General features: G+C 43.0%; 4 protein-coding genes across 9 annotated transcripts; 1 reads left to right on the top strand and 3 right to left on the bottom strand.

The window, feature by feature from the left end:
- Positions 1–6: 6 nt before the first annotated feature.
- LOC6581930 (hsp70 nucleotide exchange factor fes1) lies at positions 7–1,509 on the bottom strand. The gene is made up of 5 exons (XM_002007607.4): positions 1,351–1,509; positions 1,209–1,289; positions 581–1,112; positions 306–514; positions 7–247 (listed from the first exon to the last, which is right to left on the bottom strand). The coding sequence occupies exons 1-5, from the start codon at positions 1,393–1,395 to the stop codon at positions 197–199; spliced, it is 918 nt and encodes a 305-aa protein (XP_002007643.2). The 5' UTR covers positions 1,396–1,509; the 3' UTR covers positions 7–196.
- Positions 1,510–1,861: 352 nt separating this feature from the next.
- On the bottom strand, positions 1,862–13,703 carry LOC6581929 (unconventional myosin IC). Of its 3 annotated transcripts, none has more exons than XM_015162154.3 (7): positions 13,391–13,703; positions 5,522–5,666; positions 5,161–5,276; positions 4,638–5,100; positions 2,314–4,577; positions 2,151–2,250; positions 1,862–2,079 (listed from the first exon to the last, which is right to left on the bottom strand). In XM_015162154.3, exons 2-7 carry the CDS (start codon positions 5,645–5,647, stop codon positions 2,065–2,067), a joined length of 3,084 nt encoding a protein of 1,027 aa, XP_015017640.1. In that variant the 5' UTR covers positions 5,648–5,666; positions 13,391–13,703; the 3' UTR covers positions 1,862–2,064. The 3 variants fall into 3 exon arrangements, with proteins under 3 accessions (XP_015017640.1, XP_015017639.1, XP_002007642.1); XM_015162153.3 differs by lacking the exon at positions 13,391–13,703 and adding an exon at positions 10,588–10,757; XM_002007606.4 differs by lacking the exon at positions 13,391–13,703 and adding an exon at positions 6,414–6,538.
- LOC6581928 (collagen alpha-1(IV) chain) lies at positions 7,650–10,055 on the top strand. Of its 2 annotated transcripts, XM_002007605.4 has the most exons (3): positions 7,650–9,103; positions 9,160–9,333; positions 9,427–10,055. In XM_002007605.4, the coding sequence occupies exons 1-3, from the start codon at positions 9,070–9,072 to the stop codon at positions 9,993–9,995; spliced, it is 777 nt and encodes a 258-aa protein (XP_002007641.2). In that variant the 5' UTR covers positions 7,650–9,069; the 3' UTR covers positions 9,996–10,055. The 2 variants fall into 2 exon arrangements, with proteins under 2 accessions (XP_002007641.2, XP_032587827.1); XM_032731936.2 differs by having other exon boundaries at positions 9,160–10,055.
- Positions 13,704–13,953: 250 nt separating the features above from the next.
- On the bottom strand, positions 13,954–18,525 carry LOC6581927 (probable E3 ubiquitin-protein ligase HERC4). 3 transcript variants are annotated; one of them, XM_015162152.3, is made up of 11 exons: positions 17,995–18,525; positions 17,749–17,926; positions 17,380–17,616; positions 16,598–17,324; positions 16,278–16,539; positions 15,892–16,215; positions 15,532–15,822; positions 14,877–15,472; positions 14,596–14,821; positions 14,426–14,539; positions 13,954–14,361 (listed from the first exon to the last, which is right to left on the bottom strand). In XM_015162152.3, exons 1-11 carry the CDS (start codon positions 18,061–18,063, stop codon positions 14,209–14,211), a joined length of 3,177 nt encoding a protein of 1,058 aa, XP_015017638.1. In that variant the 5' UTR covers positions 18,064–18,525; the 3' UTR covers positions 13,954–14,208. The 3 variants fall into 3 exon arrangements, with proteins under 3 accessions (XP_015017638.1, XP_015017637.1, XP_002007640.1); XM_015162151.3 differs by having other exon boundaries at positions 16,281–16,539; XM_002007604.4 differs by having other exon boundaries at positions 17,764–17,926; positions 17,995–18,524.
- Positions 18,526–18,603: the final 78 nt, after the last annotated feature.

Here is an 18,603-nt window from a genome sequence, read left to right as displayed (position 1 = left end):
TGTATATACTATTTTTCCACAAAATAATTTCAAGCTTTAATAAGTTTACACTTATACACGATTTTAGTAGCTTTATCAATAATAAATACACAATTATTGAATTCTTCTGATGATCTTTCTGAAACAGAAACTGGATTTTCTTACTATACATGAATATATGTATAAATATTACATATTTGTAAATTCACTATCTACTTTATTTCGTTGACATATTCTTTAAAATAGTCTGTGCAAAGTTTCCCATCTCCTAAAAAGTTATATAATTAGTTGAATCCTTCTAAGATGTAATCCATTTTAATACTTACTTCACAAGTATCCAATAGTTCCTTATTATTACTTATCTCCTTTAGTGTAATCTCGGCAGTTGTATTTTGATCTCGCGTAGAGCTCCATTTGCAGCTCACCGAGAGCGCGGAAAGTGCTCTTAGGGTAGCGTCCAATTTGTCATCATATTCATTCTTGTTCTCCAGATTATTCAAAAGAATGGAGACTGCATTTTGTTTGTTTATGTGATCTGTAAATAGTATATATGTATATAAATATATATTATATGCATTACATTATGTTTTAATTCCCTTACCTCTGATTGAGTTCTCCCGCGAAGCTAGAGAACCAATAAGAAAGGCCGCCTTTATGTAAACCGATTTATGATCCGATTTTAAGCAAGCCACCAGAGTTTGAATGCCCTTTGTGCCCAGAAACTCTTTCAGTCCAGGTGGATAGTTTTGTATCAACGATGATACGGCATAGATTGAGCCTTTGGCCACATCCTCATCAGCGTCGTTCATAGTTGTGGTAAGCACAGGAATTATCTGTTCTTTATAAAAATAATTTTGACAGAACTCATTGTTCTGAGCCATTTCAGCCACTATATAAATGGATTGTTGTCGGAAGGTATTATCCGGAGTTCGAATATACTGTAATAATAGGGCGGCGCCTCCGATTTTCACAAACGAATTTGCCATATCAATATCACTGATCTTATCTCGTATTAAGTCTAAACTGTCAATTTTCTGTTCAAGAGTTGTGGATTCAGTTCTTAAAATTAATAAAGCTGCCTCCAAATCATCTCCCGTCATGGCCTTAAGAGCACTTTGTAAGAAATTCATTCTCTGGAATGGAAATTATGAATGAATTATTATTCAAGTGAATATAAATACTCCATGTTATAGCAGTCCATAACATCAGATTTCCCAGTTATATATTACCTTTTCATCCGTTTCTACTGGTTTTGTATTTGTTGGTTCGTCATCCTTTCCAGAATGTTCAACGGCCAGTCTAAGCAATGACTGTAATATAACAAACGGTTAGCTAATTTGTAAAAAAAACAGTTGTGCTATTAAATCAAACCTCTAATTTTTTTTTAGGATTGTTGGAGGTACGCTTGGATGCCATATTAATTACTTATTTATTGATTTAGAAAAAAACTAAGCGTTGCAAAAATCAATTGGTTGTGTTTATGACAGATTCATAATATAAACATGTGAGACGGTGTATTTATAAGAGATGCGTGCACTCCGATATAAACGGCACATATCGATAGGCATATTTTGGAAAAATACTAAAATGGGGCCGTATCGTCATCGAATAGTGTTGAAAATGGCATCAAATTTAACGGACAATTGTTGATGTTACCACCTCACTTCCCACAGTTAAAGCATGTTAACAAATGTAACAGAGTGTTAAAGTTAAAGTTGGCCTAATAGACCTCTACACGGGGACCTATAAAGTGCTTGACGTTGATGCAGCTAAATCGATATCAGTATTTGTTTTGAAAAAGAAATAGATAAGATAAAATAGACACGCCTTGAGTTACGTCAGCATGCAATAACCCTCATAAGGCAATTAAACGCTTTTAGGATTTATATAAACAATATTTATATATTTAATTGGGAACATAAGTATATACAGCATATTGTATACATACATATGTATCCCAATCAGAAGTACGTTGCCTCATTACAGTAACAAAATACAAAAATACAATACATATAAATTACAGGAATATTATAACAGAACAATTGTCGTTTGATTTAAAGCCATTTTGGTAGTTTATTAAATTCCTTATTGACCAGCAATCTGCAAGTGAAAAGAACCAGATTATTAAAGTCTATCAAGATTAAGGTATCGCTATTTTGCGCTCTACTTACAACAACTAGATGGCCGCTCTTATCACGCATAACGCCAGGCTCGGCTCCTGTCTGCAGCTCTATGACACCACCCTTGCCCTTAACCACATTGTGTTCCAGTCTGAAAGGGAATAAATAAAGTTAATAAATAGAGTATAGACTCTAAGGTTTCTTTGCCACTTACGAAGCTCTGTCCACGATGGAGACAATATCGGCTGTGCCCACGGTGTCGATGATGTAGGTGCTAAACTCGATGATGTGTGGAATGATTAGAATCAGATCGCCTTTATCCTTTTTCAGCTCCAGCGGTATCCGAATGACCATGAGGTCATCGTTGTGGTTGGTTAGCGTGAAGTCGATCTTCTCGAGGGGCAGGCGATGCTTCTGCTTGTAGCTCTTGCCATCCAGCACGTAGACAGCCTTGTTGCTCAGCAGTATAAAGCGCTCTCGAGACTTGTAACCGTGTCTATCGAACTTCGTGCAGGCTGATTGGTATTTAAGTTGTTCGCTGCCGAAGGTGCTGGCCACGAAGTCACTCACACGCTGTATGTGCTCCTGGCTGATGCGATCGCTCTGGAACCAGGCGGGCACACTGTTGGCATAGTTGTTTTTCTTGCCCTTGAATACCTTCTCGGCCAGAACCTTTAGCTCGAACTGGCGCTTGCGCTGCGGCGTCAGCTTCTGGCGATAGATGCGTGCTAGGTGCAGGCGATGCAGCCGATGCAGATAGGTTGACGCCTCCTGGCAGTGGCCAGGCGCTGGGGGCCAGCTCTTGTCGAGCACCTTGGTGGGTAGCTCTTTGGCCAGACGCAGCAGCCACATTCGCTTGGCGTTGGCAATGAAGTCATCGTTGAAGCCATTGGGCGGATCGTTGCGCGTGATGAAGCCCTTGATGAAGGCGCGGATCTTGTCCGCTGCCTCGCGACGCTGCTTGGCGGCCTGCTGGGCCAGACGCCGGCGGCAGTAGCTCTGCAGAATGATCACCTGGGCGCGCAGCTTCAAATACTTGCGACGCTGCACCAGACCCTTCCAATGGGCCTGAATGATGGCAGCGACGTCGTGCTTTTTCGCCTGGTAGGCGTCCTCCGTGTCGAAGAGTGTGCGTGGCCAGCGTATGAAGAGTTTTGTCTCACCCATCTTGTACTGGTCACTATTATAGCCCAGATCCTTGACGAGCTGCTGGACGCCACCCTTGGCGCCACTAGAGCCCTTGTAGTTGGGCCACGTGGACTTGCTGAGACACTTGTAGCGCTCCAGGAACAGCTCGTAGCTGCGCCTATAGGCAAAGCCAGCACGACGCACGCGCAGATTCTCCATCAGGCCCAGATACTTGACCTGATGCAACACTAGCTGGTCATCGAAGATGCCCGGCGACTGCAGATCGTTGGGCTTGATGCAACGTATATAGCTGGGCTCCTTGCACATCAATATGTCCATCAGATTGTTCAACGAGCACTTGAACTGTGAGATGGCCGTGTCGGGTCGCTTCTTGCTGCTCAGCTCGGACTCTGGGAAACAGGAGCGGACAATGTTGTTGCCCGACTTGCTCAGCGTTTCCTTGAGATCACGGAACAGCAAATCGTTGTTCTTATCCAAGAAACCATTCACGCTGTAGGTCACCTCGCCGGCGTAGTGCACTAGCCGGAACTCGTCGCGTCCCATGATCTTTTGCACATGAATCGGTGCCTTCTCGTGGCACACGTAATGACGATGCTCCGCCAGCTTCTGGGTGAGCTTGTCGAGGAAGGTTCGATCGGTAGGCTCTCCCGGCCGCAGGCACTCCTCATCCAGTATGGAAATAATACCCTTATGCTTCTCCTCAATCAGGTTGCAAATAACCTTGTTGTCGAAATACTCCACTGGTATCCACTCGATGCCCTCCCTCCTGTACTCATCCTGCTCCGATTTGAGAGTCAACTCAATGAATAGCTGCTGCAGCTTCTCATTGCAGAAGTTGATGCAGAACTGCTCAAAGTTGTTCGTCTTGAAGATCTCAAAGCCATAGATATCCAAAATGCCCATGACATTGTTGCGGGCTCCGCGCGTTTCCTTCGCCTGCAGCGAAATGTTGAGGCGCTGCACCAGCCAGGAGAAGAGGCGATCGTAGACGGCTTTAGCCAACGCATCTCTGGCATAGATGGCCAGCTCCTGATTCAACGGCGAGGTAACCACATCGCCTCGTGCATCAATGGTGCGATGTGTCAGGGCGGCGCCCAATTCGCTGGCATTGACGCCGAGCAGACGGGAGACAGTGACAACCAGATCGCGACTGTTCACCTGGGCATTGCCCTCCACCTCGTTGAAGCCAATGTTGCCCAGGTGCAATATGCTCGCCACAATGGCAAAGATCTCGCGCTGCTCATCCGCACTGAAATCAATCACGCTCAATGCCTGCTGCACCTGCTTGAAGTTGTCCACATCATCGATGCTCTTCACGCTGCCCTTGACCTGATGAGATAGAGACAATTAGAGGAAAGCTCTTTAAGCTGTGATTGCTTGCTAGCTTACGCCATCGGTCAGATAGTTGTAGCTCTCCAGCGTGCGCTCCAGGTGGAGCTCCTGCAGCAGTGTGGCATCTGCGCCCGCCAGCAGCTGATAGAAGATGTGGAAGTTACGCTCTCCGGGAGTTTGGGCCACCACGCGCGACTTCTCCAGCAAATAGTTGAGGATGTTGCCGCCAATGGGCGTGCCTTTGTAGTCGAACTGAATGTCCATGTATTTGCCGAAGCGGGAGGAGTTGTCGTTGCGGTTCGTCTTGGCATTGCCAAAGGCCTCCAGCACAGGATTGCTCTTCAGCAGCTTATCCTTGACGCCCTCCACCGTGCTCTGATGGCCAGAGCAGGCGGCAATGTACTGCAGCACCTTCTTGGAGGCCTCCGTCTTACCGGAGCCACTCTCGCCCGAGATGAGCACGCACTGGCCGCGATTCTCCTCGATCAGTGAGCGAAAAGCGTTGTCCGTCACAGCGAAGCTAGAGATTATATAGGGATTAAATCTGATAGTCTAGTCCCGGTTAGCATTTGCCACTTACATGTGGGGTGGCATCTCATAGAAGTGCTTATTCCTGTACTCCTTGATGTGGGCCTCTGAGTAGATGGGCAGCTGCTTGTAGGGATTCACAGAGATCAGTACCTGGCCAATGTAGGTCTGTAAAGAAATACGAAATGTTTAGTAAAAAAAAACTCGGGAACTTGATGGACAACATTAACATTTGAAATTTCTTACACAGATCCAGCATCCGGTCTAAATATTGAGTTCAATATTTTAGAGGATGCGTGGTAAGAGTTACGAAATAGAAATGCAGATAGATATAGAGATTATAGAGAAATTATGTGACAGAGAGAAAGAAAGAGAGAGGGGGCAAGAAATGACATCGCATACGTAAAACTTACATAGATGAGGTTCTCTTGGAAACGCTTCTTCAGATTATCAATAAATGCAGCCTCGCTCTCATAGTTCTCGAGCAGCACAAAGTCCTGAACGCCCGCACGATCGCGTTCGTGCAAACCCGTCTCCATGTTGGGTAATGGTTTATTGCTAGAAGTTGAAAAAGTTAAGATCAAGATTAGTTAAGATTATACCAAAATCTGAGATCGCTTAAGTGTTGTATGTAAATTTCTGGGAAACATTTTTAAGTGCCTTTGTATTAGGCACACGTAAAAAACGGTTTCTAGCCAAGCGACTTGAGGTCTATTTAATCACCTGGTTTTTAGTAGGGTGCGATTATAAAAGAACACAATCAATGGCTAATTGATAAGATTTCTTGTGTAAAGAATTTATGGCTCCTCAGGCAATAAGGAAAACTAAGCTAATACTATTTCACACAAATATTACATCGGAATATATAAAAAATAAAATATAATATAGATAGATATTTTTAGATATATTGTTCATTGAGTGGACAGCATTTATAGCCATAATTGTATTTATAGAGCTGAAGTAGACTAGGTGCAATTCGCATTCTGCTCTTATCAACGTCGTATATCATATCACTGGGTTATTGGGTCTAGAGTTTATTTGGTCTTGCGGCTGCCAACGAATCTAAGAGCGTCGATTACGCAATGGTTCTATTTGCTCTCATTTCGATTCCATTGTCGAATTATGTATACCCCTTAACGGAAATTATTAAGCGATTGGCCCGATATTGATAGCATGATGTAAGCACTTTAAATTCGCGAATTGACACAATGATGAGCTGCACTTGGAGTGGGTTCTTAATAGATAAACACGAACACACGAACAACAGCGCCAATTATTGGCCTAGATAAGTCACAATTGTTGTACCTGGCCATTGTGTTGGGTTGTTCTGTATCCTTATGAACCGATTAGACACTCTTTACTCTCAGCACTCAGCACATATTCCGCACATCAACGACTGCGCTGGCAAACTAACACAATCCGCCGTTGGCAATAGAGTTTTAACCATCAATATTCAATTGCCATCGTAGTCGGCGCCGTCGGAGCAGCTTGTTTGCCAGTTATCAACGATTTAGCTACACGGAGAGCACTTCCCAAGAGCCGCAATGGCCCAATCAGCCGCGATTAGATAGTGCGTTTGCCTTTTGCCAAGCTCTTTTGAGCAATTCACATATAATTATATATATACTTGTGGATATATATATATATATATATATATAGAAAATCTGTGGAGAGTTGCGGGTGAAGATGAGTCAGTATATGACACAATGGTGAGTGCAAAACAAACTCAGCCGCGGCTGATAAAATATGCTAAAATCAACGCAGTGTTAACTGTGAAAATCTCACTTTGTAAACACAGCATGAGACACAATTATAAGCTCTAATCAAAAAGGCTAAAGATAATATAGATTTTAATTCTTAGTGATCTATGAGCAAACAAAGATCGCATGGTATAAACTCGAAATCAGTTTTGATGATGAGTCTAATCGAAATCAAATGCTGACGATTTAGATTTCAACAGATAACAACCGCTGAGATCGTAACGATCTACAGTAGACTTCGAATCAAACAGATGAGCTCTAATCAAAAAGATCAGATTTATACAGATTCCGAGACTGCGATAGCTTCACTCTGATCTCTGACAATCTATGTAGAGTTTCTGGGATCGTAGACGATCTACAGTAGAGTGGGAATCAGTTCGACTTAAAAATAATATATATATCGAATCTTAGCTATTGCTTGATCAGCGATCTTTATAGAGTTAGGCATGAGAGTCGCGAGCCAATGACTCAGAGTAAAACACACTTCTAATCAAAGCAAACTCAATAGCTGACAAAAATATTTAAATACTGCGAACGCCTTAGGGTGATCACGTTGCGAGTGCCTCGCAAACACTGGAAAACTGTATTGCAAATGTCTGAGCTGCACATTAAGTAATTAGTTCGATAGCCGTAGGCGCCATCAGTGAAACTGCAGCGCGACATTTGGTCCATTTAACGCTCTTATCAGTCATTGAGTGCACAGTTTGTACTACAATCGATTGGTTCAATGCGGCCTTTGTTTCGCTGGAGCTATTTGCACTTGCCAGCTCCAGGCCAATGCATGTTTAGCTAATTACACAATGGCTTTGATATGTGCACATAAGTACATACAAATTTATATGTATGTATATACATGTTTCATAGCCATATCCAAGCGCAACTGAAGCAATAATATTTGATATATTTGTCACATATTTGGTTAAGTGCACGTTATTGGCTGAGTTCTGTGATATGCTAGCAACTGAAATGCATTAAAGAAATAATAGAGTAGTTCGGGCATGATAAAGAGCATATAGACTTATAGAGTAATTCAAGCATATGCAAGTTTACGAACTGAGCCAAATCGAATCGCAACCCGGTCGTTGAATTTGTTGTCAATTTATGACTCTTTGAAACGATATAGTTCTTGCAAGTCATGTGACTATCATTCCAATATTGTTTAGAAAAAACATTTCTCGGAGCCTAACGACACCTTCAAATAATTCGTTTTCTTATCTGCCCCAGCTTACTCTCCTGATTTCTCTGGCAATCCCCCATCCACTCTTAGCTCTTATCGATTTCCATTTGAGTGAAATTATATTGCTGCCTGAAGTTATGCCGCACTTTTGCTTTAAGAACATTCTTGATGTCAACGACACTTGCTTGGGTAGTTTCTTCTTTATATTTTTGGTGCTGGCTTTATGTACACCCAAAATTCCTTACGCAAATCATGTAGACGAAAGAGTTCTGAACTGGTTTGTGAGCCATTAATCTGATATTGACCCCAGTGGGAAAACTCGCCAGCGGGCACAAGGGTCAATTATAAACTGGCTATAAAACTAAAACAAGTCAAATGGCTCTAGCCAGGCGTGACCGACTAGCTAGATACCCAACCTTATAGAGAGCTCCAGTTGAATTTCTCTTTTTTGGAGCTTATGCGATCGATGATCGGAGAGACAGATACTCCTGTATAAACTTGCCTTTTGGAAGTATTTTCCCAAAAATCTCATACCCTTTACACACTTATTCACTGGGTTTAAGGTACAACATAAAAAGAAACTCAACTCTACAGAGTCTCCAGCAAAAGCGAGACTCAACAAATGACGTAATTTGTATGCCGAATGGGCTATTGAACTCCGCTGAACTATACGAGAGCAGCGTCTGATCGCTCAGCGGCGATCACTTGAGTGCATTCAGTTTCAAGTTTGACAGAAGACACCAAAATTCTTAATTCATATGCAAATTAGAGTCTGATCTTATTGGCCACATCAACTAGAGAACGGTCCAGATCAGGTAACTAAGAATAGAAGTGGACAGAGAGAAAGCAAAAGGTGGGCAGCTTAAATTGGGGTCTCTGCTTTGATTTGGGAAATAAATGCATTAAATATTCTAATGAGAAAACCGTTAGCATAGAAAACCCATAAAAGATGCACTTTGCAGCTGCTCGGGCTGGGTATATAAAGGTGCAGCCGTTGCATCCAAGTCATATTCCCTGAGTGATCATGGAACACCGAGCATCATCAATACTCTGGATAGGTGAGTATCAGGAACTACTGGCAGGTTGATCTCGAATGAAAGTCTTCTATTTGCAGTGCTCTTCTCGTTGCTGGGCAGCGCGTTCACCTTCCAGGAGAAGTCGCCCCAAGCGCAGCCGCATCTAAAGCAACCGCAGCAGGTACTCAGTGGCAGTGGCAGCGGCAGTGGCAATGTGGAGGACTCCGTCGGGACGACTCGCAACATCGATGAGCAACAATTAACATCCATCGGTAAGGCTGGCTTTGGAAAGTTTTTAGGCTCCATCTCGAAGACTACAGCCAAACCGACAGTACAACATCAACACAATTACTATTATACTTCAGAGGACAGCCAGCATCCTCGCCAGAACGGTCCACAAGGTTATGTTTGGGGTAGTTATCATACTCATCCGCCTCCGCAGCGCCCCTGGGTGCCGCCGTATAGTCAATGGCCCTATGGCTATCCCTATGGTTATCCTGGCACTCCCGGCGTTCCTGGCAGTCCTGGCGTTCCTGGTACTCCCGGCGTTCCTGGCCATCCCAGTGTCCCTGGCGTTCCCGGCTATCCTGGTCCACCTGCTTCTGGCTATCCTGGCTATCCCGGCTATCCTGGCTATCCCGGCTATCCCGGCGTCCCGCGCTATCCTAACTATCTTGTTTATCCCGGCTATCCCAGCTATCACGGCTATCCCAGCTATCCCGGCTACCCGATCCATCCTGCTTACCCTGGTTACCCTGGTTATCCATGGTATCGCAACTCTGAAAACGAAGAGCCCGAGGAATCCCAAGCTCAGCAAGAAGTCGTCCAGCGGTCCGTTCCCGCCAGCTATCAGGCACGCGTCTTGGCCTCCACGAGCAAGTCAAATGGCAATGTCTTGCCCCTCTACCAGCTGCTCAATCTGGCTCGCGTTTAAACCTTGACTATGAATTGAAACTCACTCACTAAATAAAAGAACATTTTCGAATCATTCAAACTGAGCTTTTGCTTAATAATATTCCAGTAATTGAAGATCGCAAGATCAACAGAAATGTGAGAGTATGCAAATTCACAATAAAAGCAAAACAAACATCGAGAGTTACAATCTCGAGAAATAAGTATGATAACATAACATATCCAGCCGGTACTGTGTGAGTTATGCCAGCGGCAAATCGCGTCAATGGCCCCCACTTGGCGACCGTTGAATCGCTTCGCTCTTAATGATCGTTAACTCCTCAAATGTTGAGTAAAAAAAAGCCGCCTGAAACGCCTTCGTTCGATTCGATGAATATATGAAAACGAAAAGCAAACAAAAAACTTGGGATACAATCTCGACATGCTGACTCACAGCATTGTCCACTGACGCATAGTAACTTTTTGGATCAGCGGCGACAACAACAACAACAAAAACAACAACAATTGATTCAAACATATTTTGCAAGTTATTTGGTGACTGATGTTGAACGCAATTTCAAATGCAAAAAAAAAAGCTGTTTAAGAAATATAACGAACAAAAACTTCGCATTTACCTCTTATTTTAATGGCCCACAAAAAAACTGAAGAAAGAAACCAGACTTTTTTCGAGTCTACACGAATTGCAGTACTCGTTGGCTTCTTCTTTCTCTGTTTCTTCCACGAAAAAACGCCTTAGTTGACACTTTGCTTGAACCGATTCGGTAATCTTAAACACGTTCTCTTTCGACCGATCGCCGTTTCGACAATGGAGCGCAAGTTCTTCAGTTTAAGGTGTCGAAAAAAATATAATATATGGTTGGGAAAAGCTTTACAGCTGTGCTGTGCTGTACGTGGTATAAATTGACGGGCCAATCTAATTTTATGATAACTGTTATGGTTTTTTCCTCGGAATAACTAACTGAACTAGAGTTCTATAAATTTTTTGAATCAAATTTGCCTGAGGACTATTTTAGAGCATATTAAGTTGATATTAAAATACACTACCTAATATGTAAGATATGTTGTCATCTGAAGTAATCTTTTTTTTAAGTTTATTATCTCAGCCACGAATCTCACTCTCAGTTTTCATTAAGCCATCAAACAGATAAGCTGAGGAGCGTAGCAAGACACGTTTCTATTGCAAATATGTTTTATTTATGTTTAGAGGGTATAACATATGTCGCGCTGACCTCGATCACGAACACGTTCGTTTCGTATCTGGCTGGCAGAGCTTAGGGGCTGACTCATTATGTGGACACACAGGCCACATGCAATATCTTATCGGATGTGTTTGCTCGGTGCGAATAAAAGGAAACTCGAGCCCATAAAATGCAATTTTTCAAGTGCTTGGATTAAGCAAAGAATGGCAGAATGGTAGAATTCTGCAAAAAGCATACTCAGTTGCTATAGAAGAACCAGCGCGGAGTATTGAATGAAATATTTCAAGTACATTCACTGTGTATAGAAGTTGATAAATTGAAATTACATTTATAAATTAAATGGAAAGATATTACGAGTTAAGAGTATGCTGAAGAGTTAATCTAAAAGGAATGTGAAGGGAATGCATTGTGGTTTTTAAAAGAAAAAGAACTTTTACTAGATGATGTAATGCTTGCAGTGCTCTCTGTTAGTCTAAATGGAAAATCATCAAAAACATTCAGACTTTATGCACCCATAAGTAATTCCCAATTTCTCTTAACAGTTTACCAATCACCCTGTACAATTACTAAAGCACCCTGTATGCGCCTCCAGGCACTCCACGCTATCAATAAACTTTTTAGTCAATAGACAACGTTGCGTTGTTCCGATAAATAAACGCTTAACTTACTTTTTGGCCATAAAACAAAAAAATTTGGTAATTTGAAAGACAAATCAACTACTGATAAATCAAAGAAGGCAACCTGCCACACCCACACGCCCGCACACGTAGATGAGGCAGTGGTGCACATGACAAAGTTCGTTAATTGTTAACGTCTCTTGGTGGAATTATCGCAATTAACCAAACTAAAATGCGTGCAATTCGTTTTGTTTATTTCCCTTCTTTTGGAGCCTTTGTTGGTTTCTTTGGCTTTTCTTATTTGATTTGGACCTCGCTCATTGTTCAGATTTCTATGCAAGAGAATTACATCATTTCCATTAGAAGAGCTGGCCAAAAACTTGGTTTGGCTTCTGTGTGTTTCGCTCGCTGACATTGAACGTAACGCTCCATGGAGCCACAAGGGAGTCTATTATATACACAACTGTATTTGGCCAAAAAAGAAAAAAAAAAACACACACACACACAACAAAGAGGGGGAAATACGCAGCTAACTAGACGATCGCAGTTAAGTGAAGCTAAGCTGCTTAACGTCTGATTGCCACAAGACACAATTGAAAAAGCTGAAATCGAAAATGGGTCAAATCAATAGACGCCATTGAAATTGAAATTGAAATGAAATCTGATACAATTATATTTATAGGGCATTGATAAGAAGGCGGAGAAGAGGGTGGGACACAAACACAGGCGTAATAACATTCAGATGCATGTCAGACTTAAGAAAAAAAACTGTGGGTTTGGTGTCGATTTATCTGGAAATACATGACTTGCTCGATATATGCATATATACACTCATATAGATACATGTTGATGTCTAACAAAGTTGACCTGCTTTGTTAGTATTTGTTCCTGCTGTAAAAACTAAGCAAACAATATTCAACTAAGCCCAGCTGCAAGAGCAGAGGAGCAACAGGAAAGACAAGCAGGCAGAGCGAAAGAGAAGAGTACGTGCGTGCGCGCGTGTGTGTGTGTTTGTGTGGGCTAAAGGAAGTGTCCAGGAAGCGAAACACTCGCCTAAAAAGCAAACGGTAAATTGCTTGCGCCTGCGAGGTTAAGCTGATGAAGCAACCACCAACGAGCACATCGAGAAGAGCTGCCTGCAGCACATGGTCGTAAATGGCGCTTTATTAGACGCATATAAACATAAACCAGATTTGTGCCTCTTGTCGCTGGTGTCCAAGTTCAAATTGTGCAAAAGGAAAGAAAGTCTTGCTGCCAGCAAGATAGACTGAAACACAGATCGCGACCTGGGCAAACCGGCAGAACCGCTTTTTGACTCGATCAATTTTTTTTCATTATTTTTTTTTTGTTTTTGTCTGTGTGTTTGGTGTCGTCTTCACAGCTTGCAGCACATTTGTTACATTGTGGATAGGAAAACGACAGTTGAGTATGCAAAAACTGCAGAGCTGATTAGTTGGATGCGGCTCTCAATCATTGAATGGGGCCCGCACATCCGTAATGGCCAATTAGCTGCGACAGACGGTGGCGATAAGAAGTTGGCCACTCAATATATAAATGTAGGCACGTTCAATAAATGAAAGCAAGTACATAATTTCACTCACTGTCTGGTGCAGTTGTTGTTTGAATTTCTTTTTCGATCGGTTACCGTTAGCTTGACCCGCTGCTGTCAGCAACACCAGTAGCAGCGGCAGCAGAAGCAGCAGCGACTGCGCAACGTTCCAAAAAAATTATAAAACAATCGAATAGACACTTGTTGCTTCTATGGCCGCGACACTTGTTATATCTTTTTGTTTAGCTTTGGCACGCGCTCAGAATTTCAAATGACATACAGCCAAAAAAACGTTCTTGAATAATTTATATCTTATTAGCAGTAAAGCCCCGAGTACGGCAAGCGCACCTTGCAAAAGTTAAAACCTAACTGAGCTGCGGCTGTTCATTTGCCGCCACATTTCGCACAGCCAACAACAACAACTTCTGTGAGCACTAGTGATGTGCGCGTTTTGAAAAGCTTATCGTTTATCGCCTATCGACTTGTGGGCATTTTTATTGTAGGCGGCAACTCCGACTATCGAAGTGATCAAACCAAGGAGCTCCAGGGATATAGCACCAATCACCACAAAGCGCGTTCAATTTAAATATGTATTTAATTGAAAATAAAAAATAATTATGTTTGGAGCACTTTATTTACTTTGCATCTTAATTCACCAAATTTATTTATTTATTTATAACAATATACTAAAATCGTTCTATAAATCTAAACAACACAATAATATTCCAGATGATTATATCTCTGAAAAAGAAGTGGTTTAATATTGGTTTGCTATTCGTTTTTGTTTTACTTATAATCCAAGGCAAATGCAAATGTGTTTTAGACAATACGAAAAAAAATTCTGCACTCAATGACGCTATGATAAAATGATTAGATCAGACTAAACCCCTGAGTTTGTTGTATAGCTTGTTGCAGCTTATACTTGAGCCGTTCCTTGGTCTTATATCGTGGCAGATCCAGCAAGTTGAAGCATGTATGGGCAACGGGCAGGAAGCGTTCATCAGGTGTGGGTTGCATGGCGATCTAACCGATAAGGTTACCATAAATCAGTTATAATGAATTATAAATGGATTCACAGTCTCTTTACCTTGATGGCTTTCATGCCCTGTATAGGAATACGATCACTGCCTGTCAAGTAGAGCAGAAACTTTTTCTTTTCTTCCTCGGGTAGCTCGTGAAACACTTCCCAAAACCACTTCACCTAAAAACAAGCAAATTGCCTTAATTACACGATATTTTCTTGACCCAAAGAATTACCGTTTCATCGCCGGACGTATAGCCCTCCTTGTACTCGCAATTGTCTTCCAGTGCCTGCCAATCATATTCCTCGTTTCCCACTACAACAGCCATCAGTTCTTCAGGTTGAAAGATTTGGAGCACTCGGCCTGAACAAACTTTCATAAAGCCCTCGTGAAATGCACGATAGTGAAGCTCCACGGATTTGTTGAATATGAAATCAACATAGAGATTTACAAACTCTTGCCTGAAAAGCTAAAATGATTAACAATAGAAAAGGAATAAATGTAATGCAACAAAACCTGTTTTCCAGTGTGACAGCAATGTTCCTTCCATTGGGTTTGAGCTCCTGAGTCTCTGCTTCGCCATAGATGTCACGTGATATTTCAAAGGTCAAATCAAAGGTTTCCTTAAAGTCATCGCCTGTATAGTCCAGCAGCGCCTGCATGGAATTGGCTTCCGTTGGTGACATTTCACGCAGATCGCTAAGATCAACAGGTTTCTTTAGCAGTTTCTTATATAGCGCCAACGGAAAAGGCAGATTGATTATTGTAAAATTGTAAATGGCCAGGCCACATAGAACACCGATAAGGAAATACATATTCTCCGTCTCGAAGGTCACATCTGCGAACCACATGACGCGTGAGTCCTCAAACTCTTTGAACATTCCATATTTAGGATCGATCAGATCCTTGAGCAACAACATAAAAAACTCCTTCCGCACACCTCCAGCATCTTCGGCCTCCTCGCCATGGAATTTGATTTTCAGTGGCTTCTTGAGATCACTTTGGCTATACCGCTGGAGTTCACGTAAAGAATCCTGCACCAGGTTCTCACGCGTCACATTCAAAACAATGTACTGCGACATGTGACCGTAGTTTAGTAGATTGTAAAATGCCTGAAAGAGATGGTCGAGCGTCATTAAATTGATTATATGATTGGTTGTTTGCCACCCACATTAGATAATGCGTTCGACATGGCTGAATGCATTTGGAGTGCTTGATCTGCTTGCAGCAGCGAGGTTTTAGCGGATGCATCGAATAGGAATGGATAGTTGCAAATGTTAAACTCTGCTGTCGACTCAGCCATAATCCAGCGTAAATATTCCTGCTGCACGTCCACATAATCCGTAATCTCTGGCCAGTAGAACAGCCGGAAGTTAAGTCGCGCGTCCCGATTGTCGTTCACACGACAAAGATTTGTCAAAAATCGTAGGACAGCCTCCAGATCACTGCTGTAGGGCAACAGCTAAGATACGTATTTGGCATTGATTAGTAAGTAGGTGAAAAGTATTGGAAAATAGATGCATACGATTACCTTCTTCTGACGCGGTTCATTGTGATTGATCACCTCAATGCCCATTTTAAAGCTGATGATGTGCATCGCCACATGCAAAAAGTTATTGACCATTTGCTCAAAGTATTCAGACGGCGTTTGAGCCCACCATTTTTCTAACACCTTGCGTGGATTCTCAGTCAGTTTGAAGATGGCTTGGGCGAAGGGTACGTGCAGTGTTTTGTAGTGTTTGGAATTCACAAATTCGTGATACAATGGCAGTAACAAATAGACGCGCATGCTCTCAACGTCTGCCGGCGAGGCGACCAGCGAACCAAGAAGCTCCTTCGACAGGTTATCCCAAATCTAAAATGAAGTCAGATTATCTAACGGTGAGTCAATGACCATTGTAAAGTGCTTGCACGTACCACCTGCTTGATGCTTTGATTCTCCACTTTGCGTAGATTATCAAAGGCCGCCTGGGCAGCCATTAAATCTATGCCATAATTGCGAACGGAGCAACCCAAGTGCCTGTCTTGGTCCAGCAGAAAAGAACCATTAAGGCAGGCCTGGCTCTTAAATATAACCTCAATGGAGTTTAGTAAATCCAAATCGCTCTGATCGTCTTTTTTAATGCGTGCGCATTGTTTGGTGGCATCTGCAGTCAGCACAAGAATCTGTGTCTTGGGGCTATAAGAAAAGAGTCGTGTTATTCGAATGTTTGGCATAGCAATACAAAAATTATTACGAATAAACGCGACAGTCCACGGGTGGAATTTTGTCCGCAAACATCGAGGTGGTCACTATTGACTGATCGCCGCCGGAGAAGATTTGATGAATGACAGACGCAATCTTCGCATCGTTGGACTGCAACAGTGTTGAACCACTAGGCGACACCCAAGGCCCTATTACCAACTGGGGCAGATTTAGGCTTTTGGTGTTTCGCGTGCCTAGCTGTCCGGAGCTGCCCAAACCGAATCCATATATTCGGCCTCGCGAAGGCACCAGCGCTAAGGTATGTCGATTGCCGCAGGCCACCTGGGAAATAGTGCTGCCCATCAGTTCCATGACCATACGAGGTAACATTTCATTGGAGCTAAAGCCGTGACCCAATTGTCCATAGGCTCCAGCGCCACAGGTGAACACGCCGCCCTCAATGGTAAGAAACACAGAAAACTCATCTCCACAGGCGACAAACCGAACGCCTAGTGTCCTCAGGGTTTTCAGCTGTGTGGGATACGCACGATTCGTCTCGTCGTTCAGGCCCAGCTGTCCACAGTTGTTGCGGCCCCAACCAAACACCGCACTCGACTTTGATATAAGAAAAGAGTGATTACCGCCGCAGGCAATGGCTGACACGGGAATGCCCAGCAAGGTGGTGAGTCGCATGGGAGTGTTGCTCTGTTGGAGGTCATTAGGTGAACTGACACCCAGCTGGCCATAGAGATTGGATCCCCATGAATACAGCTCACCACCTGCAATGGCAAATGGATCGATAGAGTGGATTCTCCCGAAGTCAAATATACTTACAGCAAGTTAGAGCCAGGCTGTGATTGCTGCCGCAGGCTATTTGGACGACCGTTTTGGAGACCAAATTTCGTACTATTTTAGGCAGTTTTACAATATCTTGATCGCTGGCATGGCCCAGTTGGCCACACTCATTATCGCCCCAACTGAAGACTTGCCCCCATTCGGAGAGCGCCATCGAATGGCGGCTACCGCAAGCAATTTGCGTAATCACGTAATCCTGCAGCTCCGGTATCTGTACTGCAAGTAAACGGCCGTAAGAGCAATAAATGGCAACCGGCAATCAGGCTAACACAGAGAGCGACATGTGGAAGTTGTGATGGGAATGAGGTGTGACAAGTGTACCAACGAGAATGGAAGATTTGTACATACGAAATGGCGACATACGTGGCCTTTTGGTGGGTAGCTCATGTCCCAGTTGTGAGTAATCATTGCTACCGCATGCATACACCTTCCCGCTGGCAGTCAGAAAGAGCGTGTGCCGATGCCCACAAGCGATTTGATTCACTGCCGAGTCCGGCTTCCAGGGTATTCGGCTGGGCGTCAATATCTAGCGAATAAGCGTAAAGGCAAATTAAAGTGGGCGTGCATGTTTGTGCATTATGTACCCCTTATTACCTGTTCCTCTTCGATGCCGCCAAGACCTAACTGGCCGTGCGACGCGTTACCCCAGCAATACAATTCCATTCTGACGATCCCCTTGCCCCTCCTTACACTTGTGGCTTTCGTTGTGTTGTTGTTGCGGATGGCAAATCGTTTCAATAGGCTGCGCGACTTTCGCTTCCTTCTTTGTGTTCGCTGTTTCCAAGTGCGCTACCGTGCCACAGAATATTCGAGAAAGCTCCAGGGTAGTGGAAACATTCTCTGCGACCGTCCAATTTTATCTATTTTGCTGGCCTTGCTCTTGCTCCACACGCACACTCACGCATTTGTTGAAACGAAATCGGGGACTCTTATAATTGGGCCTCGTGGACCCAGAGCTGTAGATTAAAATACGGTTGGATATTTTTAAAACAGCGCATTGAGTATGCTTGTAACCGGAATTAGGCTAAAAATTTCGACAGAAATTTCTGTTCTATAAAAAATAACAAAATATAACAAATGAAAACCGCAACAACAACAAAAGAAACCAATAAATAAAGACGACCCTGCCAACCTAGTGGAAAGCTTTAAGCACACTCATGCAGAATATAAATGTAAATTGTTATCGATATAAAACGCAAGCCT

The sequence above is a fragment of the Drosophila mojavensis genome, unplaced genomic scaffold (genome assembly GCF_018153725.1).
Source record: "Drosophila mojavensis isolate 15081-1352.22 unplaced genomic scaffold, ASM1815372v1 contig_74, whole genome shotgun sequence".
Lineage (NCBI taxonomy): Eukaryota > Metazoa > Arthropoda > Insecta > Diptera > Drosophilidae > Drosophila > Drosophila mojavensis.
The sequence above is the reverse complement of the archived record's forward strand: the minus strand, read 5'-3'. Positions and strand labels throughout refer to the sequence as shown.

Excerpts from the sequence above, each read along its gene's own strand:
- LOC6581930 (XM_002007607.4), bottom strand. The coding sequence starts at position 1,395 with ATGGCATCCAAGCGTACCTCCAACAATCCTAAAAAAAAATTAGAG. Across the intron at positions 515-580 it reads GCGGGAGAACTCAATCAGAG|ATCACATAAACAAACAAAAT; the intron begins GTAAGGGAATTA and ends TACTATTTACAG. Across the intron at positions 248-305 it reads AACTATTGGATACTTGTGAA|GAGATGGGAAACTTTGCACA; the intron begins GTAAGTATTAAA and ends ATAACTTTTTAG.
- LOC6581928 (XM_032731936.2), top strand. The coding sequence starts at position 9,070 with ATGGAACACCGAGCATCATCAATACTCTGGATAG. Across the intron at positions 9,104-9,159 it reads ATCATCAATACTCTGGATAG|TGCTCTTCTCGTTGCTGGGC; the intron begins GTGAGTATCAGG and ends TTCTATTTGCAG.
- LOC6581927 (XM_015162152.3), bottom strand. The coding sequence starts at position 18,063 with ATGGAATTGTATTGCTGGGGTAACGCGTCGCACGGCCAGTTAGGTCTT. Across the intron at positions 16,540-16,597 it reads GTGGACTGTCGCGTTTATTC|CCCCAAGACACAGATTCTTG; the intron begins GTAATAATTTTT and ends CTTTTCTTATAG. Across the intron at positions 15,823-15,891 it reads ATGAACCGCGTCAGAAGAAG|CTGTTGCCCTACAGCAGTGA; the intron begins GTAATCGTATGC and ends TACGTATCTTAG.
- LOC6581929 (XM_002007606.4), bottom strand. Across the intron at positions 5,277-5,521 it reads TCCAAGAGAACCTCATCTAT|ACCTACATTGGCCAGGTACT; the intron begins GTAAGTTTTACG and ends ATTTCTTTACAG. Across the intron at positions 5,101-5,160 it reads TATGAGATGCCACCCCACAT|CTTCGCTGTGACGGACAACG; the intron begins GTAAGTGGCAAA and ends TATAATCTCTAG.